At 35.5% G+C, this 25,269-nt stretch overlaps 4 protein-coding genes and 1 pseudogene across 7 annotated transcripts; 3 read left to right on the top strand and 2 right to left on the bottom strand.

The window, feature by feature from the left end:
- The first annotated feature begins 1,009 nt into the window (after positions 1 to 1,009).
- Positions 1,010 to 4,844, top strand: LOC107920211 (uncharacterized). 3 transcript variants are annotated; one of them, XM_016849782.2, is made up of 9 exons: positions 1,010 to 1,288; positions 2,541 to 2,747; positions 3,067 to 3,143; positions 3,319 to 3,372; positions 3,577 to 3,837; positions 3,924 to 3,986; positions 4,139 to 4,207; positions 4,312 to 4,357; positions 4,506 to 4,844. In XM_016849782.2, the coding sequence occupies exons 1-9, from the start codon at positions 1,255 to 1,257 to the stop codon at positions 4,565 to 4,567; spliced, it is 873 nt and encodes a 290-aa protein (XP_016705271.1). In that variant the 5' UTR covers positions 1,010 to 1,254; the 3' UTR covers positions 4,568 to 4,844. The 3 variants fall into 3 exon arrangements, with proteins under 3 accessions (XP_016705271.1, XP_016705272.1, XP_040965816.1); XM_016849783.2 differs by having other exon boundaries at positions 1,037 to 1,288; positions 2,646 to 2,747; XM_041109882.1 differs by having other exon boundaries at positions 1,138 to 1,288; positions 2,611 to 2,747.
- On the bottom strand, positions 4,762 to 6,502 carry LOC107920210 (protein ALP1-like; annotated as a pseudogene).
- Positions 6,503 to 11,667: 5,165 nt separating this feature from the next.
- LOC107920146 (biotin carboxyl carrier protein of acetyl-CoA carboxylase 1, chloroplastic) lies at positions 11,668 to 15,456 on the top strand. Of its 2 annotated transcripts, none has more exons than XM_016849683.2 (9): positions 11,668 to 11,909; positions 13,263 to 13,364; positions 13,683 to 13,759; positions 13,935 to 13,988; positions 14,193 to 14,453; positions 14,540 to 14,602; positions 14,755 to 14,823; positions 14,924 to 14,969; positions 15,118 to 15,456. In XM_016849683.2, exons 1-9 carry the CDS (start codon positions 11,876 to 11,878, stop codon positions 15,177 to 15,179), a joined length of 768 nt encoding a protein of 255 aa, XP_016705172.2. In that variant the 5' UTR covers positions 11,668 to 11,875; the 3' UTR covers positions 15,180 to 15,456. The 2 variants fall into 2 exon arrangements, with proteins under 2 accessions (XP_016705172.2, XP_016705171.2); XM_016849682.2 differs by having other exon boundaries at positions 11,673 to 11,909; positions 13,158 to 13,364.
- On the bottom strand, positions 15,374 to 17,421 carry LOC107920145 (protein ALP1-like). Its single transcript, XM_016849681.2, has one exon. The coding sequence runs from the start codon at positions 17,026 to 17,028 to the stop codon at positions 15,487 to 15,489; it is 1,542 nt and encodes a 513-aa protein (XP_016705170.2). The 5' UTR covers positions 17,029 to 17,421; the 3' UTR covers positions 15,374 to 15,486.
- A 2,503-nt stretch (positions 17,422 to 19,924) lies between these two features.
- Positions 19,925 to 25,263, top strand: LOC107919472 (probable E3 ubiquitin-protein ligase RNF217). Its single transcript, XM_041109779.1, has 3 exons — positions 19,925 to 20,405; positions 24,579 to 24,979; positions 25,077 to 25,263. The coding sequence occupies exons 1-3, from the start codon at positions 20,136 to 20,138 to the stop codon at positions 25,144 to 25,146; spliced, it is 741 nt and encodes a 246-aa protein (XP_040965713.1). The 5' UTR covers positions 19,925 to 20,135; the 3' UTR covers positions 25,147 to 25,263.
- The last annotated feature ends 6 nt before the right edge of the window (positions 25,264 to 25,269 follow it).

Raw genomic sequence — 25,269 nt, 5'->3', positions numbered from 1 at the left:
ATGAAATTTGGGCTTACATGCTCGAGTGGCCCACACGCCCGGAATGGCCTTGCCCGTTTGACCCACACGTCCAAATGGCTTATGTCGTGTTACACACACCTGTCACACGGCCGTATGTTGAACACAGCCTTCCACATAGCTGTGTATCGCCAACGGCCTTCCACGCGGTTAGATAGACGACCGTGTGACTCAACAAACCCAATTTTTGGGTTTTTTCGATCACCGTTTTTCGGGTTTCTCGTTACACACCTAGTTCGTTTTCGACGCGAATACCACCACGAGACCTTTGGAACCTAGAAACATCATACAAACGACCGATTCTACATATTGAATCACCGAATTAACAAAACCCCAAACGGCATACTCAAAAGTATTAGCCGTATAAACCGAAAACAATCCTTCCAGAGTTCAACTACTGACCGTGACGGATACGTCAGACCAACCACAACTACACGGTAGAAGACAAATTTTAATCCCCTTAATTAACACCTACCACAAGAGTTCACAACATTAACACACCCGAAAACAAATCCACTATTACACGAATTTAAAAAACGTCAGGAAGAAGAAGAGTTTGGGAAAAAGAATAAAAATTAAAAATTAAAAAAAAACTCAAATAAAATCCAACTCCTCACTATCATACTAACTAACAAATCCTACTAAAACAGACCCACTAACTCCCATCCACAACTACAGACTTTCAATTCCACCGAATCTCTACTACACCATCGATACACAAACTCTAAAAGTAAAAATTATCATCCTTCACTCACACAGGAGTTCGAACTAGGACAATAAGACAAGTTAACACCTTAACAATTAAACCAACAAACTCATTCTGATATAAGTTAACCGTAAATACAATTTAAGTGAAGCAATCAAGGATAAGGATAAGAACAAAAATAACAAAATTTCTAAAAATAAGACTTAAACTCAAAACCTGAAACACACACCCATGTCACTTAATTACTTAAGCAAATACTTATTTATCACATAATTCATAAAAAGAAAGTTAAATAGACCAGTTCGTTACAACACAACGGTGCACGTTAGAGGAGTGCAGTCGTTTTAAAAGGTGGAGAAACTGAGGAAAAACGGCGGACATTTCGAAGCGCTCTCTCTCTTTGTGTGTCTAATTTAAAACTCTTCCACCAAACGCTTCTATAACCAACCCTCTCTCTATTTCATTTCCTTTTTCCCCATTTTGCCCCTTCCCTTCATTGTCGATTTCCCCCCTCTTTCTCTTCTCTTCCAATGGAGTCCTCCGCTGCTCTCCGCTCCTTTCACTGTAACTCTCTCTCATATCCATTTCTGAATAATTTTTGTGTTCTTTTATATGTTTTGGATCTAGTAATTGTATTTATTTATTTTCGTCATATTTTTAGTTGTAGCGTCAATTATAGTGCTTTCGACACTGAGAAATTTGAAATTAGCTCCAAAAACTACGGAGATCTACTTCTTTTTTTTTCTTTTCTAATTTTTTTTCTATTTACTTCTTTTAATGCTGTGAACATCAACAGATAATGTTAAGCTAGCTAACCATGTCAACCTAATTTCCTTCAAATAAAATTAGAATTTTTTTTACTGATTATATTTGTTGAGGGTTTGGCGGAAGTTTTGTCTCTCCACACTGTCGGTAGCCCAATTGCCTGAACAGTCGTCCAGTTTACAATGTGGCCAGGTGCAATTGAGTTAGCTAGTTCAGGTGGTACTATGCTTTCCCATTGATGCCTGAGCTTGTAAACTCGCAGGGCTCTTGGCATAGACGAGGCACATCAACAATATTATTTTTATGACAGTTTATTATTGAGATCATGCTAGGTTCTTGCTCCAATAACCGATATTCAAATAATAATTAAAAAGGAAATAAATCTTTGAGGGGAGGTTTAGTGGAAGCTAGTTTTGGAAGTTCTTCTCGGAATGTTGTAATTTCCATATGGGTTTCATTATTTAGGTGGAAGTATAATGCTGGGAGTGGGACTATCTTATTCTCTTGTAAAAATATTAGCTCCTTTCATTGATTGCTTCTATTGTTGAACGATGAGGTTTAAAGTTTAAGTATATTATAGAAATGTTTTTTTATGAAAAGTTTGAGCATCTTGATTGGTCAATGTCTTCCCTCAGCAATGAAAGTGGGAAGAACTAAAATAGAAAAAGTGGGTGCTAAATTTCTTTCTTAACATGCCAAGTGAACTATGTATTTGTCTAACTGACAAGCAATAGCGCCAAGTGTATTTTGAACATCTTCAGTATTTGGAATGTTGTATTTCTTGTTCTTTCGAGTCTTTTAGTTGAGATACTATGTAAAATTGTGTTTCTTCTCCTGTGTATAATCTGTGGTGTGATGTCCTTGGTACAAATAACATGGTCGCTGCTGGCTTATCTGGTTCTTTGTTGGCATCCATTTATCATATAGGCTTTTGATTTCTTCACATTAGCAAAGTATGGTTGCAATATGTATGCAATTTTATGAATTTGCATTTTGCATATATGGCTTTTTTTGGCCATTGAAAGTTCATGTGCTGTTATTAAAATTTTAGATTCTGTAAGTGCTGTTTCAAAAGCTTGTTGCACGCATGAAAGGCCCGGTACATTTCATATGTCTTCTAGTTGCTGGCCAAATTCAAGAAAATCATGTGTTCCAGGCTTGATGTTTGGAGGGAAGAACAATTCTTCTACAAGACGAACTGTAGTTTTAGCATCCTCTGCAAAGACGCCTGAAGCTACGGCAACAGCCAAGTCAAATGGTGACATTATATTGCCTTCTGATTAAAATTTTATCTCATGATTCTCTTTTCTCAAAAATTTAATTCATTATAGTTTAGCTGCCACTGAATCACGACTCAGTGCTAAAACTAATCACATTTGCATTTGGGTTTATTCTTATATTCAAACTTGGCTTTTCATTATTGATGATTTATACTGATTGTCAAAAGCAAAACTATGTTTTTTTTCTTTTAAATACCTAAATCAAGATGGATATTAAAGCAATCTATTATATAGTTACTTTAGCTTTAGCATTTGTCTTGTTTTGCATGCTAAAAGTGTTAATCATGTTTGCCACAGTTCCACCAGAGAGCACCAAGAAAGGCTCATTGGAGAAGAAACCTTCACGGAAAGCAACTTTTCCAAATGGATTTGAGGTGATTACTAAATCTCCAAACTGAGTCTTTTTCATTATTGCTTGTCGTTGCTCACACTTCTTTTTGAGAATAGTTCACTCTTACTTTTTACTCCTTTCGTATTGATCTAAAAAAAAGTTCTTCCTTCGGAATCTAGATGGATTGATAGTTAACATTTAATTGCTTAAACTGTCAGGCATTGATTCTGGAGGTGTGTGATGAAACTGAGGTCGCGGAGCTGAAAATGAAGGTTACTTCCTCTTCTCTTGTCATGTCAGATGCTTGCATGCTTCTGCTAAATTTAGTTTCATGTCTCATTAATTAACCTGAAAAGTTTGGCAAAGATATGTCTCAGTGCAGCTAGCCATCTTCAGGTTTTCAGTTTGTTTTATGGATAGCATTTTCCCACAAAGTACAATATTTGTTGAATCAGTTATCTGTTTCATGGTGACAGATTGGGGACTTCGAAATGCATCTGAAGCGGAATGTTGCTTCCACAAAAGCTCCCATGTCTAACATTTCACCTACAACAGCCCCATCAATCCCAACTGATCCAATGAATGAAGCAGCTGCTGCTACCCAACCTCCATCCCCACCTAAACCCTCTCCTGAGAAGCCTTCTCCATTTAAAAGCTCTGCCTTTGGGCAGTCATCCAAGTTAGCTGCCTTGGAGGCTTCTGGATCTAGCAACTATGTTCTAGTACCTTCTCCCGTTGTATGTGCTGTTTCTGAAGAGCTAGGGTTATGTTGTATCCTATATCTCTTTGAACATCGTTTTTAAGTTGCATCACTTTACTGCAGGTTGGTATATTCCAAAGAGGTAGAACAATCAAGGGAAAAAGGCAACCTCCTATCTGTAAGGAGGTATTATTTCAGTGTCAATTGGGCATTCTGACCTAAAACATTTCAAACATTCTTTGATTATAGATAATGCTGATGTTGTAGATTTCTTACTATCATGATCTTGTATCTTCACCTGGCTTTTCTTGATCCTCGTAAGTAATAAATACTTGCAGGGTGATTTGATCAAAGAAGGACAAGTGATAGGATTCTTGAATCAATTTGGTTTTGAACTACCTGTTAAGGTGAATTCAATTTATCTCCACTTGTTAGTATTATATATATATATATATACACACACACATTAAGTAGGTGTTCACTGGCTTGTGTTTTGTATTTGTTAAAACAGTCTGATATAGCTGGAACAGTCTTAAAGATCCTCTTCGAAGATGGAGGTATAATTTTATCTGTGCATTTCATATTTATTTCGGTTTAAATGTCTAAAACACCTTTGTACGGCAATGCCACATGCATAATTACTAGAGAGTAGATTAAAGTTGATTTGCATTTAACTCTTGCCTTTGTTTCAACTTTGTTGAACAGACGCCGTTGGTTACGGAGATCCACTCTTTGCAGTTTTGCCATCATTTCATGGCATCGACTAATCTCTTTCTCCTACCTATGATACTTTTGCAGAGATAATGTGACAAAGTCCTTGGGTATGCATTTTGTTTTCTCACATCATTTTGTGGTTTTACTTATGGAGTGCCCCGAGCACGTGTAGTCGGTGATCTGTACTCAATGTTACTAATCTATCGAATTCCCAGGATTACCATAGAACAATTATTTAAGCATACTGTAGATTGAAGAGAGGTTTATCAATTGTATAACCTAAATTCTTTTGTGTAATAAGCTTTTAGACTTTTGTTGCTTTGAGTTTTACATAATGGACTATGACATGTTATTGAAATACTACAGAAGACTAGTTCCACCAAGACCGTGGTGTAACAGATTATGGGCAATATTATCCCTAGCAAGCACAGCATTAGAAGACCTCAAGTTGTTTTCAGCTGTCTTCTCATCATCAAAAGCTCAAACTGTAATTCATGGTCCATCTCTTCATTGTTCATCTCACAAATATTATGCAAAACACAGCAAGCTCCAAGCACCATTGGCAACTCTTGAAGCTTCACCTCAGTTCTCCTTTGTAAGCAAGACCACCTCCCTTTTAATCTAGCAAATGCTTCTTTAGCAACATTTTGAACCGCACCCATTTTTTCATTGAAACCATGTTGAGCCCAAGTCAAATTTTGATGTGTATAAGGGACCAAAACCCAATCCATTAAAGGATACCCAGAATTCCCAACAATCCAAACATCCTTCAAACCCCTTTGGAACAAAGCAGACTTCTCTAACACTTGATCATCAGGCATTGAACCAGGCCATCCAATACAAACATCTGTGAAAATCCCTTTCTGATCGACCACTCCTTGTACTGTAATTGAATAAGAAGGCTTCTGGTTCCTTTCTGTATGCTTTCTATTGAAATAAGCTGCTACATTAACTTTAGGTGCTATAATTGGTACATGAGTTGTACACAATGAACCTCCTATATTTGGTACCCCCGATATCAACTCAAATTCTTCATTAATTTCTTTCATTTTCTTCTCATCAGGCCATTGAAGAAACTTGGGCATCAAGACATTGTTTATCGCTGAACATACCTCTAATACCAGCTTATGACAAGTTGAAATCCCAAGTCCAAATCGTTTTGAAACAAGCCTAAGCGGCTCCCCTGTTGCCAACCTCCATATACAAACAGCTACTCTTTGTCGAACAGGTATTGCATCTCTCAGCATAGTATTCTTCTTCATCACCACCGGCTCTAATTCCCTGCATATTAACCCGAACGTCGATTTACTCATCCGAAACGCCTTTCGGAACTCTTCCTCCGGGAAATCTTGATGGTTACAACGATCCCACCAATCCTTTGATCGATCTTTCACCCATAACCTCCTTTGTTGACCCCCCGCCACTGCCACCTCCGCCTTCGTTGTCGTGTCATTCCCTGAAGTCGTTGCAACAGTGGCAGCCAAAGCAGAAACAGATTTCCAAGATGGTTTCACAGTTTCAGAGTAATGTTGTTGAAGCTGATCGTAAAACTCATTCATTGCTTGAACTTTTCTTTTGTGATTGGATTCAAACAAAGCTTTCTCTTGTTGGGATTCACTCATCCACTCTGCTTCTTCTTGCTTGGCTTCTTCTTCTAATAACAACAACGAAGCTAGTATATCACCATATCCACTCTTCTTCGGTCCTTCTTCATTGAAACACCCATTGCCAAAGCCACCCTTGGAATCATCTTCCTTCTTACGCCTTTTGTTGAACCCGTTATCAAGGTCTTGGAACCAGAGGTTAGTACTAATACTACAAAAATCTTCGGGACTAAGAAATGAGAAAGAAGAAATGTCCATATTTGGAGGATGGGAACAAAGGGTATTGGAGTTAGGCATATATATATGCATGGAACCAAATAAGACATATAAAAGGAGGAAGGTCAGCGGGTAAAGGAAGCGCGTGGGGGGTGGGGGGTGAACACGGTGGTTTTCACGGTGACTTGACTTTCCTGGGATTTAGTTTTGATGGGAGTTTAACGCGGTTGAAGGCTGTGTGAGATTGAGAAGAATATTATTTTCTATTTAAAGAATTTTTAAAGTGAAAAAGGGAAAGTTTGATAGATGTGTCATTAGGCTTAGGATAGGTTGATTTATAGATAGGGGAAGGTTAGAGGGAAGTAGCTGAAAATGGGTAAAAAGTATTTATTTAACTATTGGTTAAATTGATTGAATAGTTAGGATTTTTGTCAAATTGAAATTCATAAATCTCTTTTAAATTTGAATAAGATTATTAGAATTAATTAAATTATCCGAATTTGTTACATACAAAACTTAAGGGGTGCCATGTAAGCAGGTGGCGGACACCACCCCTGTAATACCCCAAATTCGGGTTAGACATTATGGTTGAATCTTAAAATGTTATGAAGAAAAGTTAAATATTCGTCTTTTCCTGTAAAAATATCGTACCTCTTTATTTCTTTAAGAGACTACTTATTTTAAAAAACATGTTGTTACACTCATAAGAGGAAACCGTCGGTTGTTTACTCTTTCAATAAAATAGATAATTTGCTGCTAAAGTTTTTAGTCGTTTATATATTTTGAAAACCGAGTTTGTCTTCGCAAAAAATGTTTGGTTGCATAAAACATTTGTTTTTGTTAATCGTTTAGTCGGACGTTGTGCCAGAAACCCCAAATCAAATTCAAATCTAAAAATTAAACCCCAAATGTATAGAGAGTCTCAAAATTACATAACTCTTAAAAAAACCAGAAAAATTTAAACTAATTTTAAAAGCATGAAATTTATACGGAAATGTGGTCAAGACTAAACTTCCGTCGCACCGACCCTCTTAAGTCTGAGGGTTACCTAAACAGATCAAACAAACAGAGAGTGAGCTTTGAAACTCAGTGTGTAACTCATTATAAACATAATTATAGATTCAATCACATGACAAATCCAACGAAAACATAAATCCCTTTTACAAAATCAAATTTTAAACATAATCATACAGATACAGATGTGCATAGTCTGACCATCATCCTCCATACACCAACTTCGACCATCCTAACACACCACATGAGGTATAAAGCACCCACCCAACCCTACACACCACATAGTGTCAATACGGCACTTTTCAGAATAATCGTAGCCGTACTACCAGTATATTGGCATGATATCGCCTCAAAGAATACTTCCTCCACATATCCCGCCCCATAGTCAGATACAACATACCAAATAAAATAAAATTATTAGATCCCAGATACCAGAATTATTATATCAAACATGCTCGAATAATAGATAATAAACATACAATTTGCATTACATTACATGCATTTAGGTATTGCTTATGCTAGATACCATACAAACAGTTTATCTAATTTCATGCTTTAAGGCTTATCTAAGCCCATACTAACCCCACGAAAGGACCACAGCCGATCAAGATGACATGTACGACCCTATGGAGAAATTATGAAATTTGAGCTTATATCCTCATGTGCCCCACACGCCCGGAAAGGTCTTGCCCGTGTGGCCGACACGCCCAAAATGGCCTAGGCCGTGTTACACACGCCCGTCACACGGCCATGTGTCACACACAGCCTTTCACATAACTGTGTGTCGCACACGACCTTCCACACAGTCTGACACATGGTCGTGTGACTCAACAGACCCAATTTTTAAATTTTACCGATCATTATTTTTCGAGTTTCTCATTACACACCTGGTTCATTTTCGACACGAATACCACCACGAGACCTCTAGAACCTAGAAACATCATACAAACGATCAATTCTACGTATTGAATCATCGGATTACTAAAACCCCAAACAGAATACTCGAAAGTATTAGCCTTATAAACTGAAAATAATCCTTCCAGAGTTCAACTACTTACCGAGACAGATACGTAAGACCAACCACAACTACACAGTAGAAGACAAATTTTGATCCCCTTGATTAACACCTACCACAAGAGTTCACAACATTAACACACCCAAAAATAAATCCACTATTACATGAATTTAAAGAACACTTACCTACCAATCCGAATAGGGAACACGAAACCAAAACGCAAAGATTTGAACAAATGTTTTGTGAACAAAATTGAAAAGAAAGAAGAAGCAAAAGGTTTGTAGAGAAAGAAAGAGAAAAAAAAGTTATGAAGAAGAAGACTTTGGGAAAAAGAATAAAAATAAAAAATAAAAAAAATAACTCAAATAAAATCCCAACTCCCCACTATCACACTAACCAACAAATCCCACTAAAACTGACCCACTATTACAGACTTTCAATTCCACCGAACCTCTACTACACCACCGATTCACACACTCAGAAGCAAAAATTATCATCCTTCACTCACACAGGAGTTTGAACTAGGATCATAAGGCAAGCTAACACCTTAACACTTGAACCAATAAGCTTGTTTTGATATGAGTTAACCGTAAATAAAATTTAAGTGAAGCAATAAAGGATAAGGCTAGGAACAAAAATAGCAAAATTTCTACAAATGAGACATAAACCCAAAATCTTAAACACACACCCATGTCACTTAATCACTTAAGTAGATACATATTTATCACATAATTCATAAAAAAAAAGTTAAATAAACCAGTTCGTTACAACCCAACGATGCACGTTAGAGGAATGCATTCGTTTTAAAAGGTAGAGAAACTGAGGAAAAACGACGGAAATTTTGAAGCGTTCTCTCTTATATATATTGGTTCTAAGTAAAATTATTTAATTATATATATTTTATTTTTTATTGATTTGATTCAATTTTATCTATCGAAACTTAATGGGTACAATGTAAGTAGGAGGCGGGCACCACCCCTGTAACACCCCAAACTCGGTCTAGACGTTATGGTTGAATCTGAAAATGTTACGAAGAAAAGTTAAAAATTCATCTTTTTCTTTAAAAACATCGTACCTCTTTATTTCTTTAAGAGGCCACTTATTTTAAAAAACATGTTGTTACACTCATAAGAGGAAAGCGTCGGTTGCTTACTCTTTCAATAAAACAGATAATTTACAGCTAAAGTTTTTAGTCATTTATTTATTTTGAAAACCGAGTTTGTCTCCGCAAAAAAACGTATGGTTGCATAAAATATTTGTTTTCGCAAATCGTTTTGTCGAACCTCGTGCCAAAAATTCCAAATTAAATCCAAATTCAAAAATTAAACCAAAATGTCCAAAGAGTTCTAAAATTACAAAACTCTAAAAAAAATTAGAAAAGATTAAATTAATTTTAAAGGCATGAAATTTATACGGAAATGTGGTCACCACTGAGCTTTCGTCGCACGGACTATCCTAAGTCTAAGGATTGCCTAAACAGATCAAACAAACAGAAAGTGAGTTTTGAAACTCAGTGTGTAACTTATCAGAAATATAATTTTAAATTCAATCACATGGCAAAACATATGCAAACATAAATCCCTTTTAAAAAATCAGATTGTAAACAAAATCATATACATATACAGATATGCATAGTTTTACCCCTATCCTCTATACACCAACTCTGCCCATCTTAACACACCACGTGGGGGTATAAAACACCCACCCAGCCCTACACATCACTTAGCATCCATACGACACTTTTCAGAATAATCGCAGCTGTGCTGCCAGTATATTGGCGAGATATCGCCTCACAAAATACTTCCTCCACATGTCACATATCCCACCCCATAGTCAGATACAACAGCATACCAGATAAAATAGAATTATCAAATCCTAGATACCAAAATTATTATATGAAACATGCTCGAATAACAGACAATAGACAGGCATATACATAGCAGGTCATACATTTTGCATTACATTGCATGCATTTAGGTATTGTTTATGCTAGATACCATATAAACAATTTATCCAATTCCATGCTTTAAGGCTTATCTAAGCCCATACTGACCCCACGAAAGGACCACAATTGACCGGGATGACATGTATGACCCTAAGGAGAAATTATAAAATTTGGGCTTACATTCTCCTGTGGCCCACACACCCAAAATGGCCTTGCCCGTGTGGCCTACACGCCCAAAATGACCTAGGTCGTGTGTCACACACCCGTGACATGGCTGTGTGTTGCACACGACCTACCACACGGCCGTGTGGCTCGGTCACGGGTGTGTGCCACACGGCCTACCACACGGCCAGACACACGGCCGTGTGGCTCGGTAGACCTAATTTTTGGCTTTCGCCTGTCATTGTTTTTCTAATTTCTCATTACACACCTGGTTCGCTTTCGACGAAAATACCACCACGAGACCTTTAGAACCTAGAAACATCATACAAACGATCAATTCTACGTATTGAATCACCAGATTACCAAAACCCCAAACGACATACTCGAAATTATTAGCCTTATAAATCGAAAACAATCCTTCCAAAGTTCAACTACTTACCGAGACAAATACGTCGGACCAACCACAACTACACGGTAGAAGACAAATTTCGATCCCCTTAATTAACACCTACACAAGAGTTCACAACATTAACACACTCGAAAACAAATCCACTATTACACGAATTTAAAGAACACTTACCTACCAATCCGAATAGGGAACACGAAACCAAAACTCAGCGATTTGAATGAATGTTTTCGAACAAAATTCAAAGGAAAGAAGAAGCAAAATGTTTGCAGAGAAAGACAAAGAAAAAAATGTCAGGAAGAAGAAGAGTTTGGGGAAAAGAATAAAAATTAAAAGTTAAAAAAAAAACTCAAATAAAATCCCAACTCCTCACTATCACACTAACTAACAAATCCTACTAAAACCGACCTACTAACTCTCATCCACTACTATAGACTTTCAATTCCACCGAACCTCTATTACATCACCGATACACACATTCGGAAGCAAAAATTATCATCTTTCACTCACAGAGGAGTTCAAACATAGGACCATAGGGCAAGCTAACACCTCAACACTTGAACCGATAAACTCGTTCTAATATAAGTTGATTGTAAGTAAAATTTAAGTCAAGCAATCAAGGATAAGGCTAGGAACAAAAATAACAAAATTTCCAAAAATAAAACTTAAACACAAGACCTTAAACACACAACCATATTATTTAATCATATAAAACTGAAGCAAATACTTATTTATCATATAATTTATAAAAACAAAATTAAATAAACCAGGTGCTTACAACCCAAAGGTGCACGTTAGAGGAGTGCAGTTGTTTAAAAAGGTGGAGAAACTGAGGAAAAACGGCGGACATTTCGAAGCGCTCTCTCTCTTTGTGTGTCTAATTTAACACTCTTCCACCAAACGCTTCAATAACCAATCCTCTTTCTATTTCATTTACTTTTTCCCCATTTTGCCCCTGCCCTTCATTGTCGAGTCCCCCTCTCTCTCGCTTCTCTTCCAATGGAGTCCTCCGCTGCTCTCCGCTCCTTTCACTGTAACTCTCTCTCATATCCATTTCTGAATAATTTTTGTGTTCTTTTATATGTTTTGGATCTAGTAATTGTATTTATTTATTTTGGTCATATTTTTAGTTGTAGTGTCAATTATAGTGCTTTCGACGCTGAGAAATTTGAAATTAGCTCCAAAAGCTGCGGAGATCTGCTTCTTCTTTTTTTTCTTTCTAATTTTTTTTTCTGTTTACTTCTTTTAATGCTGTGAATATCAGCTGAGAATGTTAAGCTAGCTAACTATGTCAACCTAATTTCCTTCAAATAAAATTAGAGTTTTTTTTACTGATTATATTTGTTGAGGGTTTGGCGGAAGTTTTGTCTCTCCACACTGTCGGTAGCCCAAATGCCTGAACAGCCGTCGAGTTTACAAAGTTGCCAGGTGCAATTGAGTTAGCTAGTTCAGGTGGTACTGTGCTTTCCCATTGATGCCTGAGCTTGTAAACTCACGGGGCTCTTGGCATAGACGAGGCACATCAACAATATTGTTTTTATAACAGTTTATTTTTGAGATCATGCTAGGTTCTTGCTCCAATAACCGATATTCAGATAATAATTAAAAAGGAAATAAATCTTTGAGGGGAGGTTTAGTGGAAGCTAGTTTTGGAAGTTCTTCTCGGAATGTTGTAATTTTCATTTGGGTTTCATTATTTAGGTGGAAGTATAATGCTGGGACTATCTTATTCTCTTGTAAAAATATTAGCTCCTTTCATTGATTGCTTCTATTGTTGAACGATGAGGTTTAAAGTTTAAGTATATTATAGAAATGTTTTTTTTATGAAAAGTTTAAGCTTCTTGATTGGTCAATGTCTTCCCTCAGCAATGAAAGTGGGAAGAACTAAAATAGAAAAAGTGGGTGCTGAATTTCTTCTTAAGATGCCAAGTGAACTATGTATTTGTCTAACTGACAAGCAATAGCTACAAGTGTATTTTGAACATCTTCAGTATTTGGAATGTTGTATTTCTTGTTCTTTAGAGTCTTTTAGTTGAGATACTATGTAAAATTGTGTTTCTTCTCCTGTGTATAATCTGTGGTGTGATGTCCTTGGTACAAATAACATGGTCGCTGCTGGCTTATCTGGTTCTTTGTTGGCATCCATTTATCATATAGGCTTTTGATTTCTTCACATTAGCAAAGTATGGTTGCAATATGTATGCAATTTTATGAATTTGCATTTTGCATATGTGGCTTTTTTTGGCCATTGAAAGTTCATGTGCTGTTATTAAAATTTTAGATTCTGTAAGTGCTGTTTCACAAGCTTGTTGCACGCATGAAAGGCCCAGTACATTGCATATGTCTTCTAGTTGCTGGCCAAATTCAAGAAAATCATGTGTTCCAGGCTTGATGTTTGGAGGGAAGAACAATTCTTCTACAAGACGAACTGTAGTTTTAGCATCCTCTGCAAAGACGCCTGAAGCTACGGCAACAGCCAAGTCAAATGGTGACATTATATTGCCTTCTGATTAAAATTTTATCTCATGATTCTCTTTTCTCAAAAATTTAATTCATTATAGTTTAGCTGCCACTGAATCACGACTCAGTGCTAAAACTAATCACATTTGCATTTGGGTTTATTCTTATATTCAAACTTGGCTTTTCATTATTGATGATTTATACTGATTGTCAAAAGCAAAACTTTTTTTTTTTCTTTTAAATACCTAAATCAAGATGGATATTAAAGTAATTTATTATATAGTTACTTTAGCTTTAGCATTTGTCTTGTTTTGCATGCTAAAAGTGTTAATCATGTTTGCCACAGTTCCACCAGAGAGCACCAAGAAAGGCTCATTGGAGAAGAAACCTTCACGGAAAGCAACTTTTCCAAATGGATTTGAGGTGATTACTAAATCTCCAAACTGAGTCTTTTTCATTATTGCTTGTCATTGCTCACACTTCTTTTTGAGAATAGTTCACTCTTACTTTTTACTCCTTTCGTATTTATCTAACAAAAAGTTCTTCCTTTGGATTCTACATGGATTGATAGTTAACATTTAATTGCTTAAACTGTCAGGCATTGATTCTGGAGGTGTGTGATGAAACTGAGGTCGCGGAGCTGAAAATGAAGGTTACTTCCTCTTCTCTTGTCATGTCAGATGCTTGCATGCTTCTGCTAAATTTAGTTTCATGTCTCATTAATTAACCTGAAAAGTTTGGCAAAGATATGTCTCAGTGCAGCTAGCCATCTTCAGGTTTTCAGTTTGTTTTATGGATAGCATTTTCCCACAAAGTACAATATTTGTTGAATCAGTTATCTGTTTCATGGTGACAGATTGGGGACTTCGAAATGCATCTGAAGCGGAATGTTGCTTCCACAAAAGCTCCCATGTCTAACATTTCACCTACAACAGCCCCATCAATCCCAACTGAACCAATGAATGAAGCAGCTGCTGCTACCCCACCTCCATCCCCACCTAAACCCTCTCCTGAGAAGCCTTCTCCATTTAAAAGCTCTGCCTTTGGGCAGTCATCCAAGTTAGCTGCCTTGGAGGCTTCTGGATCTAGCAACTATGTTCTAGTACCTTCTCCCGTTGTATGTGCTGTTTCTGAAGAGCTAGGGTTATGTTGTATCCTATATCTCTTTGAACATCGTTTTTAAGTTGCATCACTTTACTGCAGGTTGGTATATTCCAAAGAGGTAGAACAATCAAGGGAAAAAGGCAACCTCCTATCTGTAAGGAGGTATTATTTCAGTGTCAATTGGGCATTCTGACCAAAAACATTTCAAACATTCTTTGATTACAGATAATGCTGATGTTGTAGATTTCTTACTCTCATGATCTTGTATCTTCACCTGGCTTTTCTTGATCCTCGTAAGTAATAAATACTTGCAGGGTGATTTGATCAAAGAAGGACAAGTGATAGGATTCTTGAATCAATTTGGTTTTGAACTACCTGTTAAGGTGAATTCAATTTATCTCCACTTGTTAGTATTATATATATATATATATACACACATTAAGTAGGTGTTCACTGGCTTGTGTTTTGTATTTGTTAAAACAGTCTGATATAGCTGGAACAGTCTTAAAGATCCTCTTCGAAGATGGAGGTATAATTTTATCTGTGCATTTCATATTTATTTCGGTTTAAATGTCTAAAACACCTTTGTATGGCAATGCCACATGCATAATTACTGGAGAGTAGATTAAAGTTGATTTGCATTTAACTCTTGCCTTTGTTTCAACTTTGTTGAACAGACGCCGTTGGTTACGGAGATCCACTCTTTGCAGTTTTGCCATCATTTCATGGCATCGACTAATCTCTTTCTCCTACCTATGATACTTTTGCAGAGATAATGTGACAAAGTCCTTGGGTATGCATTTTGTTTTCTCACATCATTTTGTGGTTTTACTTATGGAGTGCCCCGAGCACGTGTAGTCGGTGATCTGTACTCAATGTTACTAATCTATTGAATTCCCAGGATTACCATAGAACAATTATTTAAGCATACTGTAGATTGAAGAGAGGTTTATCAATTGTATAACCTAAATTCTTTTGTGTAATAAGCTTTTAGACTTTTGTTGCTTTGAGTTTTACATAATGGACTATGACATGTTATTGAAACACTACAGAAGACTAGTTCCACCAAGACCGTGGTGTAACAGATTATGGGCAATATTATCCCTAGCAAGCACAGCATTAGAAGACCTCAAGTTGTTTTCAGCTGTCTTCTCATCATCAAATAGCTCAAACTGTAATTCATGGTCAATCTCTTCATTGTTCATCTCACAAATATTATGCAAAACACAGCAAGCTCCAAGCACCATTGGCAACTCTTGAAGCTTCACCTCAGTTCTCCTTTGTAAGCAAGACCACCTCCCTTTTAATCTAGCAAATGCTTCTTTAGCAACATTTTGAACCGCACCCATTTTTTCATTGAAACCATGTTGAGCCCAAGTCAAATTTTGATGTGTATAAGGGACCAAAACCCAATCCATTAAAGGATACCCAGAATTCCCAACAATCCAAACATCCTTCAAACCCCTTTGGAACAAAGCAGACTTCTCAAACACTTGATCATCAGGCATTGAACCAGGCCATCCAATACAAACATCTGTGAAAATCCCTTTCTGATCGACCACTCCTTGTACTGTAATTGAATAAGAAGGCTTCTGGTTCCTTTCTGTATGCTTTCTATTGAAATAAGCTGCTACATTAACTTTAGGTGCTATAATTGGTACATGAGTTGTATACAATGAACCTCCTATATTTGGTACCCCCGATATCAACTCAAATTCTTCATTAATTTCTTTCATTTTCTTCTCATCAGGCCATTGAAGAAACTTGGGCATCAAGACATTGTTTATCGCTGAACATACCTCTAATACCAGCTTATGGCAAGTTGAAATCCCAAGTCCAAATCGTTTTGAAACAAGCCTAAGCGGCTCCCCTGTTGCCAACCTCCATATACAAACAGCTACTCGTTGTCGAACAGGTATTGCATCTCTCAGCATAGTATTCTTCTTCATCACCACCGGCTCTAATTCCCTGCATATTAACCCGAACGTCGATTTACTCATCCGAAACGCCTTTCGGAACTCTTCCTCCGGGAAATCTTGATGGTTACAACGATCCCACCAATCCTTTGATCGATCTTTCACCCATAACCTCCTTTGTTGACCCCCCGCCACTGCCACCTCCGCCTTCGTTGTCGTGTCATTCCCTGAAGTCGTTGCAACAGTGGCAGCCAAAGCAGAAACAGATTTCCAAGATGGTTTCACAGTTTCAGAGTAATGTTGTTGAAGCTGATCGTAAAACTCATTCATTGCTTGAACTTTTCTTTTGTGATTGGATTCAAACAAAGCTTTCTCTTGTTGGGATTCACTCATCCACTCTGCTTCTTCTTGCTTGGCTTCTTCTTCTAATAACAACAACGAAGCTAGTATATCACCATATCCACTCTTCTTCAGTCCTCCTTCATTGAAACACCCATTGCCAAAGCCACCGTTGGAATCATCTTCCTTCTTACGCCTTCTGTTGAACCCGTTATCAAGGTCTTGGAACCAGGGGTTAGTACTAATACTACAAAAATCTTCGGGACTAAGAAATGAGAAAGAAGAAATGTCCATATTTGGAGGATGGGAACAAAGGGTATTGGAGTTAGGCATATATATATACACGGAACCAAATAAGACATATAAAAGGAGGAAGGTCAGCGGGTAAAGGAAGCGCGTGGTGGTGGGGGTGTGAACACGGTGGTTTTGACGGTGACTTGACTCTCCTGGGATTTAGTTTTGACGGGAGTTTAACGCGGTTGAAGGCTGTGTGAGATTGAGAGGAATATTATTTTCTATTTAAAGAATTTTTAAAGTGAAAAAGGGAAAGTTTGATAGAAGTTTCATTAGGCTTAGGATAGGTTGATATATAGATAGGGGAAGGTTAGATGGAAGTAGCTGAAAATGGGTAAAAAGTATATCTTTAACTATTGATTGAATAGTTAGGATTTTTGTCAAATTTAAATTCATAAATCTATTTTAAATTTGAATAATATTATTAGAATTAATTAAATTATCCCAATTTTTTACATACAAAACTTAAATAAATCTGAATATTTATTATCTAAATTCACATACGTTCCTTGATTAATTGCTATACACTATTCATTGCGATCCCTAATATTAATTTGTCATGTATTTTCTATTTTTAATCTTATTTAGAATATTTTATATTTATACTACAATTACTTTGTGTTATATTTTAATTTTAATTAATTAATTTTTGTCTTGTCAAATAATGGCATAAAGGATACTTGTCCTAAAGTGTGGAGTTCCCATATATGAATAGGAATTGCCAAATGAAGAATCGTGAAAGCTAACAAACTTTGGTCGTTGATTAAAGGAGAAAAAAAAAACCTACATAGGTTCCTCTTGACATCCTAACTATGTCCAAAAGAGGACATGCTATTATGCTACCCTCATCAAATGCTTCTTTCTAAATCATCATATTTAACTAACCAAACATCTTCAATACTCGTTTTTTTAATTATTTATAGAGACTTATTCTTTCAAAATTTACGATTATTCCTCATAATATTACCGTCTTTAAGAGTAAAGGTGAAGTCAAAAAATTGTATCGAGGGTCAAAAAAATGAATATTTTTTTTTCCTTTAGATGAGATGGAATATGATGCTTTCTAGTTGCTTCTTTGGGATTGGGTCAATCTAATAAACACATGACTTGGATTAGTTGGTCATATCTTCATACATAAAAGATTAAGCATATAGATATTTTAATCTAATAAAAAAGTTCCATGCAAAATGTGACACTAACACGTTTCACTTTTGACTTCTTCAAGATAAACTCATTTCACTTTTATCATGTTTTCCATCCATTAAACACGACATACTCAAATTTTGGTTCCTAAAACTAGTTGGGAAGAACAAAATTAATCAATGGGGAAAAAGGAATTTCTTGCAGTTAAATATTTATTATTAGTATAGATATCATGCATATATATATATTGAAACATGAAGAGAAGGGGAGTTGAAAGCAAGAAAGATGATGTGATTGGAAGTGATAGGATAGGTTAGGTTATGATTTGATAGGATAGAATTAGAGGTGCAAATATGTGTAACATCAAACACCATCACTGAAGCCATCTTTTTCGTGTCTAATTATCAGATAACTCCTCCACCTCACCCCTTACATCATAAATCCTCTCCCGTTGACCATGTTCATCATTTTTAGGGTTGTTTTTTGGGCGGTGTATTTTTTTGTGATTAATATAAAAATAATAATGACGATAAAATTAAATATTATAATAATATTATAACGTAAAAAAAGTTAAGTTCAACTACATTCCATATCAATTAATCATCATAAACTTCAAATTTAACATAATTTTAGTAAAATGGCTTGAATCTGAATATTCAAAATATATATCTTTGGATATATATATAAAATGAGAATTCGTTGATTTTGCCTTTTAGATGCATGTTCAGTTACAACTGGACTAATTTACGAAAAATTGTACAATAAGAGATGAATACAAAAGTTTAGTTGCGTAGTTCAATTTTATTTTATTTTACATTTGCAGAAGTTTACTTAGAAAGTAATCCGCTATAAATTGATTTGTACAATACATGATTTAAGTCAATTCATTAACCAAGTTGCAGCCTCACTTCTAACGCAATCTAGACCACTCTTTCTACTGAAACTTTTCCCTTGAAGGCTTAGTTGTACATTGATTAATAAGAACAATTTAAAATTTTGAGACTAGACCACTCTAGTCTCAGGCCTAGCTAAAAAATAGATCTAAAATTTTGTGTAAGCTCGGCCTAGATAAGAAAGTACTAAACTCGAGCCCCGCTCGACCCGCCCATATTATAATTTTTTTATATTATTTTTTATATAAAAAATAAATTTTAAAAATATAATACATCAAATACGCTAAAAATATTAAAATAAATATTTCTCAACAAATAAAAAGTACATTATAAAAAAATCTTTATACTTAAATAACACTAAGATAATTGCAACTTAGTAAGCAAATGTGCCTCTAAAATAGTAGTAAAATTAATAATAAAATAAGAGTTATACAATATCCAAACAATAACAACAAAATAGTAGCAACATAACAGCAAAATAGCAGCAATGAACAACAAAACAACAATAAAAAAATTTAGACAAATTTGGGTCGGATTTGAGCCTAACATATCTTACCTAAGGCCCAACCTATTTAAAAACGAGCTTTATTTTTTTTTGTAGTCCATTTTTAGGGTTTATAATTTTATTCAAACCCTTTAATTTTTTAAGTGATCCTTCAGACCTGAACAGATGATTCAACTCATGATCAAGAATAATGCGTCCTTAATATATCAAGTTACAAAGATATAGGGGTAGGGCTCCCATCCATTGAATTTTCCCTACATTAACTTAAATAAATTTTTAATAAATTAGAATATACCAATTCAGATCTAAATACGGATAAACTCGAACGTTAAATATATATAGTAAGATGGCATATCATCTAATATAATAATATCATATTGTTCAACTATCCAAAATAAAATAAAAAATAATAATGTTTTTCGTAACTCATTAAATACAAAATCACAAACGTCAAAAATTAAACTATGAAATTTTTTTAATCTAAGAATGCAAAGAATCAACTAATTAAATACAATAATTAAGTTATTGATTGCTTGGTACCGAAGCAAGAGTTAATTGAGAACAGGTCCTTACATCAAATAGACACTAAAAGAAAAAAAGAATCCATGAAGAAACAGCGATGGATATCAGAAGAAGGTGTTGTTGGCAAGAATCCAGTGGCCATCGCGCGATTCAAGATGATGTCTCAATCGAGAAACGGGGTAAGCAATCTCGTCTCTGGTAGTTTCAAAATAAACCCAATATTTAGATCCCTGTCTCCCAGTGATCTTCCCCACCCACCAACCATCGTTGTCGAAAGCATCCACCGAGTCCAGATAATGAAAAACCTGAGTAGCTTTTGTGAAGGTTACTGGAGGTGGCACTGGTCGGACCTCGTCGGCTGAAACTATCTCAACCAGAGGCCGAGTCTGATCTTCTTCTTCAACCAGGTTCTTGTACTGCACTCTATAAAGAGTATTGTTGTTCAAGGGGGATAAGATTTTAGCTTGGTAGTAAGAACCCAAGAACCCTTCTTCCTTGCTGCATACTTCGACTTTATCTCCTTTGAAAAACATCGCCATACGAGAGAGAGAAATAGTGTTGAATGGAGAAGTTTGTGCAGAAAAAACAAGTAATCGAGTGTTGTTTTATAGACGGATTATGCCGCCTCAAGTTATTTCTTCCAATTACATGAGATTTTGAATTAAACAAAATTAATTTTAATTAGTATTAAAATATCAGCTTTTTTCCTTAATTAAATTTAAAATAATATAACGTTGAAATCCTATTTCTGTTGGTTTTTGACAGATTTTATTTTTGTTGGTTTACTAAGAAAAAAAATGGTTAATTGTGTTTAATATTCAACACTAAATAAAATATGAGAGAGGGATTAAAATCATAGCTAGGTATCAAACGTAGCTTTCCACATGCCTCTCTCTCGTAAGTGCCACCGTGGTGCCGTCATAATAAAAAAATAGAAGCACCCAGCAAGTTGGGTGTATCCTTAATTAATAACGTGACCATCTTCTCCGTCTGTAACTTTGATTAAGGCAAAACCGAGTTGCGAATTTGGTTGGATACAAAACGACCAAATTTGAACCACCGCGTTTGGCTTCAGACTATCCCTATTATTCTTCAACACCTTACTGTAATCTCCATTTATAATATATGACATGCTCGATCCGATGCTCCACTTGGCCAAATTCACCGTAGATACACTAAGACATGGTTCTACAAGAGTTACTGCCATTTGTCTTTTGGCATTAAGCATTTTATCTTCATCTTCATTTAGGAATAGACTCCTAGTTTGTTTCAAAGACATTGACAAACGATTTTGTTGAGACCTCAAATCACTAACTTGAAGAAACTTTTGAATAACCAGCTTTATTTCACTCCCACCCAAGTCTCTAATGCAATCCTGGAATACTTGTGGCATATCCGGAGGTGGTTCCAGACCCATTTCCATCAACTTTTTCCAATCTTGTCCCTTTCTCTGATTATTAATCTTCTGCTGCTTCTTTTTGTTGCCCCTTGTCTTTTGTTTCTTTTGCTTGCCGGTCAAGTAATCTTGTTTTCCTTCAACTCTAGCTTCATGACAGGATTTGAGACCCTCTTTCTCAATCATCATCTTCTCCTCCTTTTCCGCGACTAGACGAGCTACAAACTTGGGCAATATCATCTGAGTTAATTTGTGTAGTTTCTCGCTTTCATTAGAAGTAGATGCTTCAACATCATTCAACAACTCTAGCCATGAACGATTACAATCATCAATTTTCTCTTTACTCGCTAACTTTGACATCTTCGATTCTTCGAAACTTATTTCAATAATGACAAATTTATTAATGAAAAATTTTAGTATGAATAAACTAGTACCTATATATATATATATTCGAAGTTCTAATCCATGTCTAACTTTGATTCATATATCGTATTGAAGTGTAAAAAACTTTTTATCTTATTGAAACTATTTAGTTTTGTTCTCAAAAGGATTAATATCCATTTATTAAGATTTTATTGCATAAGAAACTTCTTTAAATAATATATATATTTACGTAACTTAGTGTGAAAACCTTTATATTGTTGAATTTGATTTGTAATAATAATATTTAATATTAAAAGTTTGATTTATATATAATTTCTTTATTATTCTGTGCTTTTTTATAAATTAATTCATTAATTGAAAAAAAAATATTAAGACCTCTAATTTTAATTTATCTTTTATGAGTTAACTTTAAAATTTTAAACTTCGCATATATTTATGAATTGGATTTTGCTATAAAAAATTGTGTCGTCTATTATTATGTTAAAACTAGTAATTAATTTTACTAACGTGGTATACATGTGAATTGCCATGTGGATAATGCGCCAACAATTAAATATATTTTTTAAATTTTAAAAATAAAAAAAGACACATTTTTTAAATTTATTAATTTTTAAAAAATTAATTAATTGTTAACGAATATACTTGTGGACTTTTTTTTTTTACAAAATATATTAACAGATAAACGTATATTACCAAAAAAATTAATAGTTAATAGTTAAATGTAAAGGGACAAAATTTGACAAATTTTTTTTGTCGGTTTCGAAGAAAAAATTGTTAATAGTGTTTAATATTGAACTAACTGTAGAATTTAAGTTAAATTAAACTACATAAATAAATAAAATATGAGAGAGGGTCCTAAAATTATAATTTTACCATTTATGTAAAACAACAAAGAGAGCAGCAGAGGGAGCTTTCCATGGGCCTCTCTCTTGTAAGCCGGTCGTGACGCTGTCATAATTTAAAAACAGAAGCACCTGGCAAGTTTGGTGTATCCTTAATCAATGATGTAACTATTTTTTTTCGTCTATAACTTTGATGAAGGAAAAATTGAGCTGCGAATTTGGTTGGACACAAAACGATCAAATTTCAACCACAGCGTTTGGCTTCAGACTATCCATGTTATTCTTCAAACACTTTACTGTAATCTCCATTTATAATATATGACAGGATCGATCTGATACTCCACTAGACCTGGTTCTACAAGAGTCAGTGCTATTTGTCTTTTGGCATTAAGCATTCTCTCTTCATCTTCATTTAGGAATGGACTCCTAATTTGTTCCAATGAAATTGACAAACGATTTTATTGAGACCTTAAATCATTAATTTGAAGAAACTTTTGAATAACCAGCTTTATTTCACTCCCACCAAAGTCTTGAATGCAATCCTTAATACTTGTGGCATATCCCACCAAAGTCTTGAATGCAATCCTTGAATACTTGTCGCATATCCGGAGGTGGTTCCAAACCCATTTCCATCACCTTTTCCGGATTTTGTCTCTTTCTCTGATCATTAATCTTCTGCTTCTTCTTTCTGTTGCCCCTCGTCTTTTGTTTCTTCTACTTGCCGATCAAGTAATCCCGTTTTCCTTCTTCAACTCCAGCTTCATGACAGGATTTGAGACCCTCTTTCTCAATCATCATCTTGTTCTCCATCTTCGTGACTAGACGAGCTACAAACTTGGACAATACCATCTGAGTTAATTTGTGTAGCTTTTCGTTTTCACTAGAAGTAGATGTTTCGACACCATTCAACAACTCCAACCACGAACGGTCACCATCATCAACTTTCTCTTTACTCTTTAACTTCGACATCTTCAATTCTTCGAATCTTATTTCTACAATGGCTGAAACTATCTCAACCAGAGGCCGAGTCTGATCTTCTTTTTCAACCAGGTTCTTGTACTGCACTCTATAAAGAGTATGGTTGTTCAACGGGGATAAGATTTTAGCTTGGTAGTAAGAACCCAAGAATCCTTCTTCCTTGCTACATACTTCAACTTCATCTCCTTGGAAAAACATCGCCATACTAGAGAGAAATAGTGTTGAACAGATAAGTTTGTGCAGAGAAAATAAGTAATCAAGTGTTGTTTTATTGAGGGTTTATGCCGCCTAAAGTAATTTCTTCGAATTACATGAGATTTTGTATTAAAGAAAATTAATTTTAATTAGTATTAATCCTATTTCAAGAATAGTTTCCGTATCCTTCATCAATATGATTAAAGCCACTTTTCAGCTATATACGAGGAGACAATAATTAAAATCTGCCGCAAATCTTTGATTTATTAAAATCTCTCCTCACAATATACACACACATATATATATGCACACACTCCTTGAATCTCTTGTATAAGTCAGAATTGATTAGGGTTGAGTCTGCGTTCTCTCCTTGATTCAGCTGAGAAAACCAGTCTCAATGGGTATCTCTCATCCGATTCGTGTAATAAGAAATTGAGCAAGATTCGCTACAAATTGAGCAAGTTTCTCAACAATGTTATATGCAGAAAGCAAGTGGAGGTTGAAGGAAACTCAGTCATGAATGGAAAAGAAGATAATCATTTCTTGAGTTTTGATTCTGAAACTCATCAACATAGCAACAATGGCAGTATCCCAGCTTATGTGTGTGAAATCTATGTTGAGGCAAAGCCACTGGATATCTCTTTCAACATTAAAGGTTGTTCCCATTTTTACCGCATTTAATGCGCAGTGAAGTACATTCAATCCAAGCTTGATGATAACGTGAGTGAATCCAATGTCCAGTAACAGATTGTGATGGGGTGTTGGACCCTGATTTTTGCAGTGAGATACTGCCAAGGGATTTGTTTAACAGGTGGGGGAAAGCCCTTTGTGAATCTGCTTTGCTTGCCTCTGAAAAATTCTACTGTCCTTATCAAGATTGCTCGGCACTGTTGGTGAATGATGGGGAAAAGAGCATTCAGAGATCCCGATGTCCATTGTGCAAGAGGGTGTTTTGCGTGCAGTGCAATGTAGCTTGGCATTCAGGTGTGGATTGCAACAAGTTTCAGAAACTTAAAACCCTTGGCTCAGATGCTATGTTTGTTAATTTGGCTACGAGGAAGAAGTGGAGGCAATGCCCTAATTGCAAGATGTTGGTTGGAAAATCATTTGGTTGCCATCATGTTAAATGCCGGTCAGTTCATGCCTCTAATATCGCATTCAATTGGCTTTGATTTTTACATAGAAAACTGCTTTATGATTCTTTTTTTTTTTTTGGAATGATTTTATAGGTGTGGAGAACGCTTCTGTTACAATTATGGAGGAAAATTAAACAATCATCCTCATCCGTGGTGCATGTGAGCATGGGAAAGACGATGAAGCCCCTGATGGCAGCTGCTTTAAATATTTCTGTACAACACCACAGTTTTGTAGGGATGCTCTTCGCAAAAATAATAATGTGTGCCATTGTGCTTGTTGATTTTA

The sequence above is a fragment of the Gossypium hirsutum genome, chromosome D13 (assembly GCF_007990345.1).
Source record: "Gossypium hirsutum isolate 1008001.06 chromosome D13, Gossypium_hirsutum_v2.1, whole genome shotgun sequence".
NCBI lineage: Eukaryota > Viridiplantae > Streptophyta > Magnoliopsida > Malvales > Malvaceae > Gossypium > Gossypium hirsutum.
This window is presented reverse-complemented; position numbering and strand designations above follow the sequence as displayed.